The sequence below is a fragment of the Xiphias gladius genome, chromosome 1 (genome assembly GCF_016859285.1).
Source record: "Xiphias gladius isolate SHS-SW01 ecotype Sanya breed wild chromosome 1, ASM1685928v1, whole genome shotgun sequence".
Lineage (NCBI taxonomy): Eukaryota > Metazoa > Chordata > Actinopteri > Istiophoriformes > Xiphiidae > Xiphias > Xiphias gladius.
The window spans coordinates 12443046-12459745 of record NC_053400.1 but is presented as its reverse complement, the minus strand read 5'-3'; the positions used below and the strand labels follow the sequence as shown (position 1 = coordinate 12459745).

Sequence of the window (16700 nt, the reverse complement as noted above, 5' to 3'; positions counted from 1 at the left end):
ATTTAGCCATTATTCAGTACCCCGTTCTGTTGCGGTTCCAGTGCAACTTGTTAAAGATAATTTCCTTGATTTCATTATGGGGTTCTAAACATTACCATTACCATCAGATTTAATTCTCTGTTGTAACCACTTTCTCTCAACCTACTCTCTTTACTTCAGCCATCAAAACTGAAGTCTTGATTTCCCACAGCCCCCAGAGAACAGGAATTAACTTCTTTCATTCATGTTCATTTATTTGGTATGTTTTAAATCAATTTAACAATTTTCATGGCAGTTGTGGTGGGAGTTGCACTAGATATCTCTAGTTTGCGAATCAACCTGATTCTGATTCTGCTGGATCAGATTTCTTGTCTAAGGAGGTTTTATATACACGGCACATTGTGAAAAAGTGTCAGATATTCATGCATGATGCAGTTTTTCAACTGTACCTTCTCATCCTGTGGGAAAGCATGGATGGAGGAGAGACAGTGGAGACAGGAGAGTTAGACACAGTGAGGGTACAGTGAAAATATGTGCAACAATCAGTGTGAACGACTTAAATGGGATTTTGCCTCAAAGTCTACATCTAACTGAAGAGCACTCAGTATTGTTCAAATGTCAATCAATAAATGTTTTGTCTGTTGTTCGTCTTTGAGACAACATAACAAGGAAGTCTCGGATATTAGGTTCTTCCTGGACAACATGAACACAGCATAAGAGTTATTTATTATAAAGTATTTTTGTCAAAATGTTATAAAACTGATCTTTAGACCACGAGAGATTTCAGCCAAATGCCTTTGTTACTTTTTTGGGATACAGACAAACAGAGAAGCAGACTGGGGTGAAAACATACAGATGTAAGAGGGTGGATGCAAGCAAGCAGCATACTATCCCCCACCATTCTACAGTAGCTTCACAGTTATGACCCCTTTTGGACAACTAAGGCCCCACATGGCAAAAAACCCAAATGTTTAGTTATATGTGGATGAGAACAGGCTGAATACTAATAGACGATAAGAGACATCAAAATGGAAATTAAAGGCCGTCTTTACCTTGTGGTGCATGGCTTCCTTCTGGCTGACCAGCTGGGAGCGCAGGATCAGCACCTCCTCCTTGCGAACTTCCAGCTCCTCACAGGAGGCGTTGAGCTGGTCCAGCAGCACCTTGTAAGCAGGGGAGCCCGGGGCCCCAACACCTGTAGCTGCGTCACCCAGCAGGCTTTGCCTCATCTCTGCCAGGTCATGTTTCAGCTTCTTGTTCTCTGACTCCAGCTCCTGACGCTGAGAAGTGAAAAGACTCGGGGTTATGGTCATAATAAGACGCGTAAAATTACGCATTTTGAAGTTGCCTGGCTTCTGATTAAGCCATTCTCTGAAATCAGTGGGAATGAGTTAAAGATTGTGTTAGTGTTGGTGCATTTCTACTTCACCCTATTCTGACTACTTACCTTGAGGGACTCATACTCCAGCTCTGCCCCACGAGCCTTTTTAAACTCTTCATCATCCTGAAACAAGGAGAAAAACGTGGTGATGAGGAAACCTATGGGACTGGGATACACAGCCTGATAAGAAATAAAAAGTTGATTATTAGTCTAATAACATCTGAGAAATGCTGTTAGTTAAGCAAACCTCTTTTTTCCTATGTAATCTACTAAGTAATGACACATTTAAATCTGTAAAAAAAAGTTATTGTTTGTACTTATGAATGCATATAATGCTATTAGAGAGCTTTTCAATAGGTACTGCCCTAGTATTACTTCATGTTTACAATCCTTTACCATGGGTTGACACACTAGAATGGGGCATTTAACATTAAGTGCTATATAATTTTGTTAATGAAGTGATGTGGCTGGATGTCAGTACCCTGGCTCTAGCCCGCTGGAATTGCTCCTCTTTGTTTTCCAGTTCGTTGCGCAGCGACTGCTTTTCTTGCTCCAGCTCTGTGAGACGTTTCTGAAGCTTGAGGGTCAGTGAGGTGTCTAGTCCTCGAGTCACATCCTGCATGACATGGAAATGTTAGGAGGGCATTCGACCAGCGAAAAGTATTTAAACTCCAAAGTTCTCAATCGCCAACTTAAACTGTGATTAAACACTGTGTTTCACTATAATGCCAGCAACCATTTTTTAACAGTAGGAACCACATCTCTAGATTTTTCCTCATATTAAATCTGACTGTAGTTAATGCCAACATTCTTACTTCGGCGGCACGGGAACCTTCTTCCAATTCGGCGTACTCTGAGTTGTAGGTGTACTCTGATTCGTTGCTGCTGTGGGTGGAATCTGTTCTCCTGTGGCCAGGCTTGGAGACGTTCTTCAAATAGGAGAGAAATATCAACAATTTAAACTAGAAAACAATAAACCCAAGTTCCCCCCGCTGCGTTGAGTATTACCAAATATTTGCCTTCTGCCCATAGTGGTAAAGCAAATCTTCCATTGAGGAATATGACATAATGGGTTACACACAGACATTCAGCACATTTTCTGTCTCAGTATTTTGTCTATTTTAACAAGTAGAATGAAACTGTTAGTGTAGAAAAGTGTATGATTGTCTACATGAATAAGGTGAACCTCTCATAAATAATGACTGGTTGTGAGCGTATGCGTTTCTCACCGAGGAGAGAGCCATCTCCTCCTTCAGGTCGTCGTATTTCTCCTCCAGGCGGAGGTGTTCTGTCAGGAGATTCTGGTAGCGCGATCGCTCCTCGTTCAGATCCGTCTCCAGCTGCTGGGTCTCCTCTGCTATCGCACGGGCCATTTTCTCTGGTGAGACAAAACACAGGGGAGTATTAGTTAAAAAAAAGAAACATAATGTGTTGTTTAGGAGACAGTTAAATGTTTCTGCTTGACTAAGATGGATGTGTTGCTGTATGTCAGCATGATTTATGTGGTGATGTTTGCATACCTGTCATCTGCTGACTCTGTTCCTGAATCAACCTGTTCAAGTTGTCCTTCTCTTTCTTCAGCAAGCCATTCTGGTCCTTCAGCTCTGAGACCATCTAAACACACACACACACACAAATGATCCTTGAAGCACATCTTGTGTAAAGCTGGTGACTGTCTGCATCTTGAATGTGAAAGGATCTCTTAAAGCCATTCTAAAGACCTACTGTTAATGTGACTGAGGGAGTTATTTTCTGTTTACATCTAACGCATTACTGTAACTCGAAACTCTCAGAGATGCTCAAAACAAAAGTTTCTCATTCGAGGAAACCTCCTGGGATATTTGACGTAAAAATAAAAAGAGTCCTGTTACTGCAGATCTGAATCCTGACCAGCTCCAGCAGTTTAGTTTTGAGCTTCTGACCTCCATGTGGAGTAACACAAGAAAAAAATTATGATTAAAATTAAATAAACATAAACAAAGCTTGATTGATGGAATAAAAGCAATATTTCCTTTCATAGTTCAATAAATTACTGAGTCATTATTTATTACAGGTTTAGAGAAAATATCTCCTATAGGAGCTACTTCTGGTTTATTTTCTTGGATAAGAACTTAATGTAGAAAGTGCAGGCCTTACAGATCAAGATCAAAATTAAAGTGCACAACTTTGAATAGTAGTTTTGTTGGTGTTTTCAAGCAATCTCTACTCAGTTTGAATGTTCTTAGACTTGTAGTCCCTGAGGCACAGATAATCTAAACACAGATTATGAAGAGGAACGCTAAACAAAGATGAAGCCAGACAAAAACACTGAAAAGAAAGAAAAAAAAACATAGGACACACACACACACAGTTCAGTGGCTACCTCACTAGGACACTACTCTATCTCCTGTGCTCACCTGACCTGGGGCAACTCTGCCCTCTGAGCCCACCACATGCCCTTTTCCCCCTGGTTCGCTCTGGCTCCTAAATTGGGTGAAAACTGTTTTCGTCTGATGCCAATATCCGTAATTGTACAAATATAGTATTTGCTGTATATTTCCAGAGAACTATGGGAGATTCTAATTATTAGGAGCCATTTCTATTGACCTTGGTTTTAAAACAATGACAGCACATTCGACAGTCAAAGTCTCATCAAAGCTGAAAAACTAAGCGGAGGAGAGAAGACAGGATGTTTAAGGAGAGAAGAGAAAAGAAGCCACTTCTTTTCAATTTAGCCAAAAAAAGTCAAAAAGTGAATTTTCCTTGAAATTCAAAACCTATTAATTATTTACAAGGAAAAGGTTAGATATACAAGTAAATTAGTAAATGTACTCGATCTCAGACTAGGAGAAAATAGAGGAGGGGGAAAACAACAGGTAACAGGGCAGATGTGGATGTGGATCCTGCCTTACTTTCTCCATTTCGTCCCTGTATGTCTGCGCCCAGTCCTCGATGGTCTTCTTTTCCTGTTGCGTGACACTCAGCTCCCTCCTCAGCCGCTCCAGCTCCTCCTGCAGCGATGACAACTGGTTGGCTTTGTTCTTGGCATCCTCCTCCGCCCCGCGCAGCCGGCTCAGCTCGCCACGCATTCGCTCGCTCTCCACTGAGTAGGAACTCTCCAGACCTACAAGCCTCTCGCTGATCGACCGGTTTTCCTTGTGCTGGAGAGATAGATAAGACAGAAAAGAAGAATACCCCAAATGAGTCAATGAATAAAGAGAAAATAAACGTATATACACACACACGTACATATGAACCTAAAAAAAATACTGGGGATAAAGGTCAACATCTCACCTGCTCGTCGATCTTCCTCTGCAGCTGCATAATCTTGTTCTCCATGCCTTTGTTGAGCTTCTTGAAGTGCTCCACTGAGCGAGCCTCGATCTTCAGCTTCTTCAACTCCCGCTTGGCCTTCATCCTGCGGATGCAGCACTGCAGGTAGACGATGGAGTGAAGGCAGCGCTTGTACCAGCACCGAGCCAACCAGCCACGAACGTGTTTCTGAATGATCACTGCCTTGTGCTCCCGCAGTAGCTGCAGACGGAAACAGAAACAGCGAAGAGCGAAATTAAAAGAAAGAAAAGCAGAGAGAAATTAAAGCACATGTGGTAGTGGGGATTTCCAGCTGATTCTTTGGGGCTATTTTCAGATTTTACTATATTTTTTGCGGTGACTTGTGTGATGTGTGTCGTACCGCCTGGTACTTCTGCCGGGCCATATAAGCTCTGAGGATCGTCTGCATGGCCAGGGCGGCAGCCTGCTTCTGCCTGTAGCGTTTCCTCTCCATGTACATCCTCTGGTACTTCTGGATGATGGTGGCCGCCTGAGTGCGACGCATGAACTTGGCCAGGCTGAGGAGAGTCAGAATAAATTGTTTTACCCAGCGCTTTCTTATAAAACAAACAAAAGTGGTCAAAGAGGAGTCAAATGTCTTTGCATGTGATTGTTCTGTTTGTGAGGGGCCGAAGGGAGGACAACATCAGGTTCGGCTGACTCACCAGCGAGCCTGGTATCCTCTGGTGAACCTCTGGATGGTGATGGCAGCGCTGCGCTTGCGCATATACTTCTTGCGTGCCAGCCAGCAGCGGATGGTTTTCTGGATGCGGATGCAGGCAGCACGCAACTTGTCTGCCCTCAGCTTCTCCAGATAGGCGACCTGGCCGGCCCTGAAGAAGATCTTGGTCTTACCAAACTGGTATTTATCTTGGTCCTGAGGGAAGACAGGGGCAGAGCTCAGGGTTAAGACAGGGGCTAGATGGACAAAGAGAGACCGATGTAGTGTGTAATCACGAAGAAAATACAAACCAAACTTGCAATCCATTCATGATTTAAATGCCCGGTCGACACGAATAATAACATATGTTTTATTTTTTATTGTGGGACTGTAAAATGGTATTTTAAGAAGAAAAGTGAAATCCCAGATAGTCTGACCTGCACTAGTTTCTCCAGAACGTTTCTGCAGGTCAACTTTTTGTCAGAGAGCACGTCCTTCTGCTTCATCAGCACTCTGTAACGACTGAAGAACTCCTGGTACGTCCATCTGTGACACACAAGCAGACAATTTTAGAAAACTGCCATAACCAAAGCATTTCATTCCTTACTTTTTGTTGAGTTAAATGATTTATAACTAAAGTACATTTACAAAGAGGGAAAGTTAGTTTAAAACACTATCACATAATGCAAAGCATTTTAGAATGTTAACTTGTAAAATACATTCTGAGGTACTGCTGTAACTTGACTCATCCTGACTGAAATAGAAACCTTAATTTAATACTTTTTCTTTAACCTTTCTATATATGATATTCTAAAAATTCCTGTGGGAACAATGTTGTATATTCCTGCTGCAAAAATGAGTCTTTTATGCTCAAATTCTAAGGTGTTCTGCATTAATATCTAACTAAAAGAAATTAAGGAGACTAGTAGGCAAAGGCAGGCAAAAACCCAGTGCTGGAGTCCAGACAAAACAGTTTCCTCTACAGAGAGAAAGCTTATCACTTATGCAACTTGAGTGATGGCAGATAGAAAAGAGATGCCAAATCAGAAAAAATATCAGAGTCTATGAGAATCATTAGCAGGGTGGTTGGGATGTATCAGTACCTGGATGGGAAACCTGCAGCAGAGATGCGGATGGTTTCCAGGACACCACAGGCTCTGAGCTGCTGCACTGCACGTTTAGGATCAAACCTGCCAACAACCAATTATCACAGTCAATATGGCCGCTGTGAATTACACCTGAGCTAAGATGGTGACTAAGCACAATTCATGATTCACTAATGGCAACAATGTTTTAGGAAATTATACATTTTAGTAAGATGTCACAAATGCAATTTAAATTAATGATGAGTTACTGGTATCTAAAATCTAAATTGAGAATATGAAGAAGTCTAAAATGGGAGAAAGACAAAAACAAATCACATTTTGCTGCCACAGAATAACGATCAATTTCAGATTGTGAGAGAGATGCAGATACATAAAACAGAGAGGAGACTCACGAGAAGGCCATCTTGAAGTCATTGGGTTTGATGCAGCGGACGTAGTGTGGAGTGGTGGCATTCAAAGTGTCCATCAGCATTTGCAGAGAGTTACGAAACTGCAAGAGAGGACCATTGTCGTCATCATCGCCATCGTACCTTTTGTAGTATTACGCTGAATACATGTTTAAAAATCAGCTTTGGATAATTATCCTTAATGTCACAAACTGTTGTCCATAGCATTATAATCGATATTAAAACAATTTAATGCTAATAGACGGTAGTCTTCAGAGGGGATTAGGGAATAATTGATAGGATTTTTCTTACAACTTGATATATACCAAAATGAACTGGAATTGATGTAACTTCTGTAATCTATAAATATCGCTTAGTGACTGCATTATCAGCATCAGTCTAACAAAACACTGGAGATATGATCAACCTGGCAGCCGACGGTCTTCTTGTGCTCCTTGCTGCTTGTTCCCCGGCTCTTGTCAGGTTTGATGCTGAGGCGGGTCCGGCCTCCAGTCCCAGGGACCTGACCAGTGGGACTGGTTGCCTTCTCCTCGTCCCGGAACAGCTCCACCAGCAGGTCAAACTGGGATCAGCACCAAACACAGTCAGAAACAGAATAGCTGAGGGAAACACTGCAGGCAATATTGATTTGCTGATAAATAAATTAACGACAAAGCATTTCTCTCTGGATAAAGGGTTAAAATAAGCTTAAGTAAAACTACTGTAGATCACACGAGTAAAAATGCACTTTCTAACAGTCTCTTCTTATAGCCATGCGTTTGAGTTTTTCTTACTCCCTGCATAGTGCATATCGGCACAGGCAAAGCAGAATGACAGATATATTTTGAGCATAGTTAGTGATGATTCACTTTTTGAATTTATAAAACTCCACATAAAAGTCTAGTAATCAAGTGTAAAGACGGTGTGACATGAGAATTCATTAATCTCAACATTTTCACACAAAAAACAGCTGAAAAGCTGTTTGACAGTTTACATTTTTGAGTGAGTAGATGTCGCTTGATTTGTTGATTAGCGTTTTTTAAAGTCATTCACAGACAGACAGTTGTTACAATGTTATAAAAAGCCAATAAAAATAATGAAAAGGTTATGTTTTGTCATATATGACTGTATGCTGTTGCCATATATGACTACATGGCATTATTTTGCCATGATGTTATGACATAAATAGTATCATGTATAATGTATGCTCTGTAGTAAAGCACACGCAAACATCGGTCACGTTCCATATAACACTGGGGTTATATGAGGAGGATGCTGTGTTATGCGTGCAGCTTCAGTTCCTCCTGCTGTGTTCAGAGCATTGCCATGCTGCCTCTCTCTCCACCGTCATTAAGCAGGACAGCCAGAGCAACGAAGGCATTACGTGCTGCTCGCTTTCCCAGCATCACTCTGAAAACATAGAAATACCCTCCTTCCTTCGTCCCTTTTTTTTTTTTGTCCAAACCCCTTTTCTCCTCCCAGAGTGCCTTTAGTGCTCCCCGTGCAGCAAACAAAAGGCACACACACACACACAGACAACTTCAATATCCTCAGTGCTGTTAAGAGTGATAATAACTCCATGCCAGAGATAGAGATAGGCGGGGTAGGAGGAAAGATAAAAGATTAAAAAAAAGGAGCTAAAAGTAGAGCTACAGGTGGCCCAGTGTTGTAAGAATGCCTCTGTTTACCTTCTGCTGGCAGGGAAGGGTTGTCATGTTGAGGACAGAACCAAGCATACATGGACAACATATGGAGACACAGTGACAACAGAAACACAATGACATTAAAAGGAAGGTTAAAGGAACCAAAAACCCAAAGTTCAAAATCATTACCATCCCCATCAAAAACTAGAATATACATCCATGATTCAAACCAAAAAGGAAATAAAATCAGGTGGACTAATGAAGATGTACAGTACAGTAATGTGATAGCATGATGGGATGATGATTTTTGATCAGATCCAACTCAAAACACTTTGGGTGCATTTCCACTGCACAAATATGAAATACAATGAGTGTCTTGCTGAAGCTACACAAGAGTGGCTGGTATTTTTTTCTGCTCTAATTTTGATCCTGCTCCCAGATCACAGCACATCATGGCAAACAACAGCATCAGGCGTTTCTTCAAAGCACCGTACTGATTAGACTTGCAAGCAAATGTCTGCATTAATGTGAGACTCTTTTTTGTATCTCACAGGTCCCAGTGCAGTTTTGAGCAGCGTGGGTACTATTTGTATTTGAATCCTTTAGACGCGGGAATATTCAATTGTTAACTGTCCGGATGGACCTTAGTCAGACGTCAATAGCAGAGAATGCGCTGCGCCGTTAGACAACTATATCCTCTTTATCCCGGAGGCATCACACAGACGAGAAAGCAGTCAGAGTACAGTAAAACTGCTACCTTTCTGGAGAGCTGATGCGTGTCGGCGCTGGGAAGTAGAGCAGTGGTGCATCCCAATGAGTTGATGCACGACACCACACAATGACATACATTAAGACGCCGGTGTATTGCCCTTTGGACTTTTTTATTTGAGAGATATTAAGTTCATCCAATCACAAAACAAACCAAACTAAAAAAAAAACCAAACAAACAAAAAAACACAACTGCCTTATATGAAGGAATTTTTGTTCATGTTTTAAGTTTTAGTACAGCAGCATATTCTACCTCCACATTTTGTATGTTACTGTGTTAGATTCCAATGCAATGAAAATAGTTAGCCGCTGAGTGTGTATAAAATAACTGTCAGTTATTCTGTGACTGTTGTGAGTGGTTTAAGAATAGGTGTTTGGTTCAGGCAGATACACAAGAAATAGAGTGGGTGAGTACCAGATGGATAAATAAGGGAAGCAAAGAACTTGAATTGCAAACCTTTTGACAAGCTGAAGTCTTTCAATGGTATTTTACAGATATGTGTAAAAGCTAGGTATGGGCAAACAATCGGAAAGGCTGGAAAACACACCCACCCACCCACACATGCACATATACACCCTCTCACACAACAAATAATGAGATAAGCTTGGCAGAGAACTAAAAAGAAATTTACTTAGACTAAATCTCATTAAGAGGTCATTACTATTTAATCCCAGTTGTTTAACTCTCACTGATCTCCATGGCAGCAATCAGAGTATTTGTCCCAGTGTGTTTGAGTGTCTGTGTGTGTATGTTAAGTGGTTGTGTTACAGGTTAGAGTAGACAGTATTTAAACCCTTACCCAGCTCTGCTCTTGTTGAAGTCTATAAGAAAACAGTTGAAGGTCACTGTGAGCATTTTGGACAAACACACTGCATCATAGTCTGTGTGTGCGTGTGTGTGTGCAGCCAAAACATCAGCCAGGATTTAAAGGCTTAGGTCCCGTTTGACCCAACTGGGTTTTACACACTGATCCTGAATCAAGACTAAAAAACACACACAAGCGCGCGCACATACACACATACACACACATACACACATACACATACACACACACACACACACACACACACACACACACACACACACACACACACACACACACACACACACACGATGTTAATTTGGATGTGTTCTGACTAATTTAGGCTTAATAGCATGTGCATGTTTGCCTGAGCTTTTAGAGAGACCGGATCCCCGTGTAGAGTTGCATATAAGGTTGTAGAACACGTATAAAGTCTTCCAGTTCCACTTCATTTCGTTCCCATATTAGATAATGATCCTTTGAAGAACTGTGACATCACCCTTCATAAAATTATTGACAGCATAAAATAAAAATCACTCTGGGTCATGCTTAGCCAAATGACCCAACTTACTGTGTGTGTGTGTGTGTGTGTGTGTGTGGGTGTGTTTGTGTTCAGCTTTGTCTGTTATCTGTTAACAAAACATAAACGTCACTGACAATGAATCTCCTGGATGCAGCATTTGTTTTCACTGCTGGAGTCAACATTATCTCCACATGGCCACTGGGGGGCGCTGCTTCTCTGAATTTCCGGGCAGTTCTTCTGCCTCCGTAGGATCTGCTTTTGGCTTATTGTATACACTGTAATGTACAGTAGATGTGTGTGTCTGTGTTCGTGCACCTCACCTTGCTGGCCTTCAGCACATTGATCTGTTCTTCATTCACAGTGTCCTTGTTCTTTTCCAGGAAACCTTCACACTGGTACTCGACCTGCTCAACAACAACAACAGAGCACAGCTTGTGTTACAACTACGACATATTCCTTGTAACTTTGCTTGCTTGTTACTGAAACTCTTCTAAAGATGCCAACCTTAAATTATTTCCATATGACTGCCAGGATGTTCTGATTTTTTAGATTTTTCTCAGAGGGGAACAAGCATACAGGGTCTGGATTCAGCAGACTAAACCTCAATATTTTAAGCTTAATTGTGGACATAACCCATGTTTAAACCATATGAAATTTTCATCTCTCAAATTGAGGTGACCAGTGATAGCTCATAGGCAAAAAGTGAGGTCTGCAGGGAAGGTTATGTACAGCCCAAACTCTTGATGCAAATTCCTTTTAATAGAAGATCAATCATTCTAACTGTTTGGTCAGAAATGCTTCCAAGGGATCCTATTTTAATATCAGGGGACCTCACGGGAAAACCTACATCAGTCCTTGACCCGTTTATGTGTAACCTTATAGTGAGGAGCTAAAAACAGACATGAAAAATAACACTTCGTTATACCTTATTACAAGACATGATATCTATTACGCTAAAGTGGATTTCATCAAAACACACACACACAGAGACTCGCAACGCTTCATTGCAGAAGTGCCTTTTTGTATGAAAACAGTTATAACAATGAAAAAGTCGTCCATCCTCCAGCTATCCTAAAAATATCTCAAACCAACACCGCAGCAGCCACCGCAGCAAATCTGTTCAGAAATGTTTTCTATGTAGCTAAAAGGCACACTGTGACACAAAGCACTAATCCTTCGAACCAATATCTGCAGTGCCATTACTTTTCTAGCTGAATAAGGAACAAATCGTGAATTCCAAAATACAAAACTAATGAATGAAATGACTCTCCTTCTATGACTAACACTATGCACACATGAACCAAACACAATGTTGTTCGGGCCCACCTTGTCGGCAAAATGTTGGATGATGAAGGCGCGGTTGGACATGCGTGGCTTCTCGAAGAGGGTACAGGTCTTCAGATGGGTGTTGTACAGTTTCTGAGCCCAAGAATCATCTGAACCTTTAGGCATCTGGCATACAAAGGGAGACGAGACAGAGGAAAAAATCAGGGAAACATTTAGAGTACAAACCACTCTGCTCATAGTTGCACTGAGAAACCAGTGAAATAGAATCACTTGTACAAAAAAACTTCACGTTTTAAGTCAGACTATATTTATTGCAGAGTTATGAGGTTGCATTGCATTATACTTTACACGTTTTGCTATTTTTCCTGTCATCCAATGCATACAGACATTTTTCTGATATTTCGTTGCCAGCAAATACATTTCCCTGCAGTAATATCAGCAATGTGGCCCACCTCAAATGTCAACAGCCTATAAAATGACCTTGGGGGTAACGAGCCACAGAGAGATTAGTTATTGTTAGTGATCGGGCTGAGCTATGAAAGTGTGTAGATGGTACAGATATGAGCACCCTGCACTTGACACTATAAGCTGACATGCCTGCCTCCCATTCTGTTTCTCTGTGTAAACTGGAAAAAAAGAAAGAAGACAAGCTGTCCTGTAATTGTTGAAAATGTGGTCACTGTTTCACTCTGGGTTTCCTTCCTGCAGGTGAGCTTTGATGTGAAATATACGTGTATGTCTTGGAGACTCCGAGTCTCGTGCTTGTAAAATGTGAAGCCGAATGTGCGTGAGTGGAAAAAATATTCTCGCTGAGATGTTCAACCTCAACCCACAAGCCTCTCCTCAATCTGCGGCATGGACTCTACTTTTCCTCCTTGTTCCACCAACAGTATTCATAAGTCATCAAGTCTTAATTGTAATTATATACTCTTAGCTTTGGCGCCAATGCATACTCTTGTTAAACGATAGATTAAAGATAAGAAGGTTTACAAAAAGATGTGTGATGTGTCTGTCTGAGCTCTATTCTTTCGGACAGAGCTCTAAAAAAAAAAAAAAAAAAAGGCCTAAACAGTAATTAAGTATAATTTAGTGTACTAAATCAAGAGTACTTTGCACTCCTCGTCCAACAAGTCCAGGATTCCCATCTTGGCTTCTATGAGGTTGATGCAGGGCTGATTGTCATAGAAGTCAATCAGAGTCCAGGGGATCTGCTCCTTCATGTACTCCTCCTGCTCCAGCTTGAACACGTGCTGTGTACAAACAGACAGACACACACTGGCATTAATTAAACAGAAAGTAATATTTCACATCTGTGAATATAATGTCCAATTCAACAGGTAAAATATGTGCTGCTCACCATGTTGAATTGTTGCTGGAGTTTCTCATTAGCGTAGTTGATACAGAACTGTTCAAAGCTGTTGATTTCAAATGTCTCAAACCTTGTGAGGAAGAACAGTGGAGTTAACCAGCTGAATAACATCTTTTACAAGGCTAACTTGGTCAGTTAAGACATCAAATTTATACATGGGGAAATTATTTCTGTTGACTTTGTTTTACATATTTGCTAAACTTATTTCCAATGATTGACTCCAGTTCATTGGTGGGACAGTCAGTGGCATTTATTTCACTACTCTATTTAACCATGGTGTATACTTATAATATGGTGCATAATTATTATATACTATAATGTCTATTAACAAATTCAGAAAAATCTGATAAAATTAACAACATTTAAAAGCTCAGACTGGTTCGATATCTCTCAGAAGCTAATCCCACACAGACAGGCGGATGCACAGACGTACCCATAGATGTCGAGGACCCCGATGAAGGAGTGCTGTTTGACATTGGTGATCAGAGCCTTGTTGACGTGCTCCACAATCCAGTTGAAGAGTTTGGCGTAGATATGTTTGGACAGCGCGTCACGGGCATTGGTGGCCTGCAGACGAGGGAGGGGCTTGATATACGTCTCTGCAGCCGTCTTCAGCTTCCTGTGGCACAGCCACTGAGACATGTCCTGGTAGGTCACGCCCACCAGCTCGCAGAATGCCGTCAAGTGGCGATTGTTGGGCTAAAGAAAAAGAAAAGATGTTGGTCATTACCAGGAGAAACCCAGCAAAATGCCAACTAAGAAAAGGTGGATATTCTCATTTGGACTCATTCCATAACCTCTTGATTGTTTTTCTTTTTTTTTTTCCGGATTTTTTTGGTGTTCAGCAACACAGTAACACTGCCCTACCCTCACAAGGTGGAGGTTGATGCTATAAATAAATAAGTGATGCAAAGAAGCAGTAAAGAACTATAGCACTGACTTATTACATCTTCATTTGAAAGTCCTCTTGGATCTCTCACTGTTATTTCTATATTTCTGTCTCTTACAGACTACTATTAACACTCTTTAAAGATGCACTGTAGCTCCCCATAGACTATGGTAATGTGGTCAATGTGAATGAGTGCATAATGTTGCCGTGTGGGAGTCCACTTATAGATCAACTAACACATTCATAATTTGTATAATAGCAATCTATGAAGTAATTGTTTTCAGACTGCGTAAAATATTAAAGGTCATCATATTAAAGCCAAATGCTAATTGAAGACTTTTAACAAAAGAGAATTTAATATTATGTCTATTCGGTGTCAAGCTTTTGAAAAGCAAAACTGTTGAGGACCTTTGACCATTTAAAGATTTCAAATGAGTGCTGTTTAAGACAGAGAAAAAAGGAACAGATTGGACATGAATGCAGCATTTCCTGAGACAATGTGTAAACACAATTTAAATTAAAGCTGGAGCGCGGGACTTTTACATATAAATGAACATCCATTACATTCAAGCCCTTTCCAAACGAGTTCACACAGTGCTGATTAAGCCTGTCAGCGCCAGGTAAGTCTCTCTGTACTTCTCAGTATTCCAGAGGTTTAAATCTGGTGTCTGTGGCAACATTTCCACACTGCGCTCTGGTAGAGATTCATTTTACATCAACCAGCAAGTTTGCCTGAGCTGACGGGGGAGCAACTGTAGCACCTGAGGTGGAGTAGGCTACAGCAACTAGGAGTATGGCGGAGCCTATGGCGGAAAAACCTCAGAAGTGTCCAAGAAAAGTTTCTGATGCTCGAGATAAAACAGAAACTCAGTGTTCAGAAGAAGGATTACAGTCTAAAAAAGAAAGCTAGGACCAACACTGATTACCACTGGTGTGGCTCTTCCTCATTGGAGAGCGCTGAAGAGGAGAAGGGGCTGAGGGCAGACACAGATATCCCTTTAATGCTCTTGGACAGGTTGGCATTTGTAAAATATTTGGAGTAGGTTATGTAGCTATTACATTTACTCTAAATAATTGATGAATTATTGTCTTGGAACTGTGGAAATTTCTCTGTATTTTAAAGTGTAATTACTCTCATTGCCAGAAGGGGGAGACAAAGGCTCGAGACTGCAGGTTTAAATCTGTATATAGGTTTGATTGAGGATTGGCATATTGTGGAAAAAAGAGCAGCTAACATTCATCGCTGTGGAAAGCTGAAGTCAAATGAAGACAAACCTTTGTCCCAAACTGAACAAAATGTGACTGGGAACATGAGAACAGAAAAGACAAGAGAGGGAGTTCTGTTCAAATAAAAACTCAAACATGTCTGAAACTAAAATTTACATGACCACAGATGGAAAATTGTAAATATTAAGCAAAATATTATGCAATTGGTTTACACATGTCCCACTGACAGGCAGTGCTGAATTATAAATATTATCCTCACAGGAATGAGGCAGCTGTCTGAATCTCTTTCCTTTATTTCCACGTTTCCCAGATGAAGAATAGCAGCCAAAACCTGGAACAACCCCATCTGATAAGACTCATTAATACCTGTGGAGGACAAACACACACAAATGCAGACAGACACTTGGGTAACAATGACACTCACTATTGTATCCCCAATCTTAACCCCCGCTATACAAAGTCCATCCTTAACCTTTTATTAATATACTAAAACAATCCCCACGTTTATCCCTTAAGTTTCTTGCCTGCTGCATTTTTTAATTTATCTTATACTTATGTACAGTACACAGTTGTCAGTTAAATACTTCCATCAGCCAGATGAGTTCTCAATGACATACATTAGACTCCTGCGTAAGAAATTCCTACCCATACCCACACAGATGCATATGTGTATACTGTATATTTTTACACAAAAGCAAGTTTGTGTTACCGAGCAATGTGAAGGCATTGCGAGTGGTGCAAAGCTCCTTGGTGTCATCCACACCGTCGATAACAGGGCTGCGGCCCTGTCTCGTGTACAGGAAGTCGTTTGCACTGCCTGAATGGAGAGACGGAGGAAGTAAATCAATTTAGAAAACATGCAATATGCGCAGTTTTACATTTTGCAAATTGGGTACAACTGTGCCATCAACAGCACCGTCCTTTATCAGGCAGAACTGAATGGAAAAGTAACAAGTATATGATTTAAGACATTATAAAATACTGCGATAAGACCATTAATTTTATGTACTGTTTCTTGTTAGGACACGTCCGGCAGGAAAATACTTTGATTGGCCTCTAGGCGACCTGTGAGCCTCATGTTTCTGATCTTAATGTTTCTATTAAAATCATACATTGAGACACCTTAGCAACAGCGGTTTATTAACATTCTCAGTCAGTGATCATGGTTGCCTTGCAAATAGCCACAGCAACAATCCTGATCTGTTTGGTAGTGCTGAAAGGACCAGGACAATCGCCAACAGATGTTCAAAGTCAGAACATGTCAAACATATTTCTAAGCGGACTTGGATTAAAGAGAAAAGCACTGCAAGGTTTCCCAATAGAGAAAACAATATCTTCTGCTGAGGTTAAGTTATTTTCCTACAGT

General features: G+C 40.9%; 1 protein-coding gene across 2 annotated transcripts in view; it reads right to left on the bottom strand.

Moving 5' to 3' along the window:
* Nucleotides 1-16700, bottom strand: part of myo5aa (myosin VAa) — a 57484-nt gene that overhangs the window by 14148 nt on the left and 26636 nt on the right. For both annotated transcript variants that reach the window (XM_040131974.1, XM_040131964.1), the window contains exons 8-30: nt 16044-16151; nt 15594-15700; nt 13652-13917; nt 13207-13288; nt 12959-13099; nt 11889-12014; nt 10883-10966; nt 8514-8516; nt 7253-7408; nt 6832-6929; nt 6437-6523; nt 5771-5879; nt 5338-5549; nt 5034-5190; nt 4634-4873; nt 4252-4500; nt 2881-2974; nt 2590-2738; nt 2176-2289; nt 1842-1976; nt 1427-1483; nt 1032-1259; nt 429-437 (exon numbers count right to left, since the gene is read on the bottom strand). In XM_040131974.1, the coding sequence (XP_039987908.1) occupies nt 429-437; nt 1032-1259; nt 1427-1483; nt 1842-1976; nt 2176-2289; nt 2590-2738; nt 2881-2974; nt 4252-4500; nt 4634-4873; nt 5034-5190; nt 5338-5549; nt 5771-5879; nt 6437-6523; nt 6832-6929; nt 7253-7408; nt 8514-8516; nt 10883-10966; nt 11889-12014; nt 12959-13099; nt 13207-13288; nt 13652-13917; nt 15594-15700; nt 16044-16151 (3011 nt within the window). The remainder of the gene's footprint in view (nt 1-428; nt 438-1031; nt 1260-1426; nt 1484-1841; nt 1977-2175; nt 2290-2589; nt 2739-2880; nt 2975-4251; nt 4501-4633; nt 4874-5033; nt 5191-5337; nt 5550-5770; nt 5880-6436; nt 6524-6831; nt 6930-7252; nt 7409-8513; nt 8517-10882; nt 10967-11888; nt 12015-12958; nt 13100-13206; nt 13289-13651; nt 13918-15593; nt 15701-16043; nt 16152-16700) is intronic.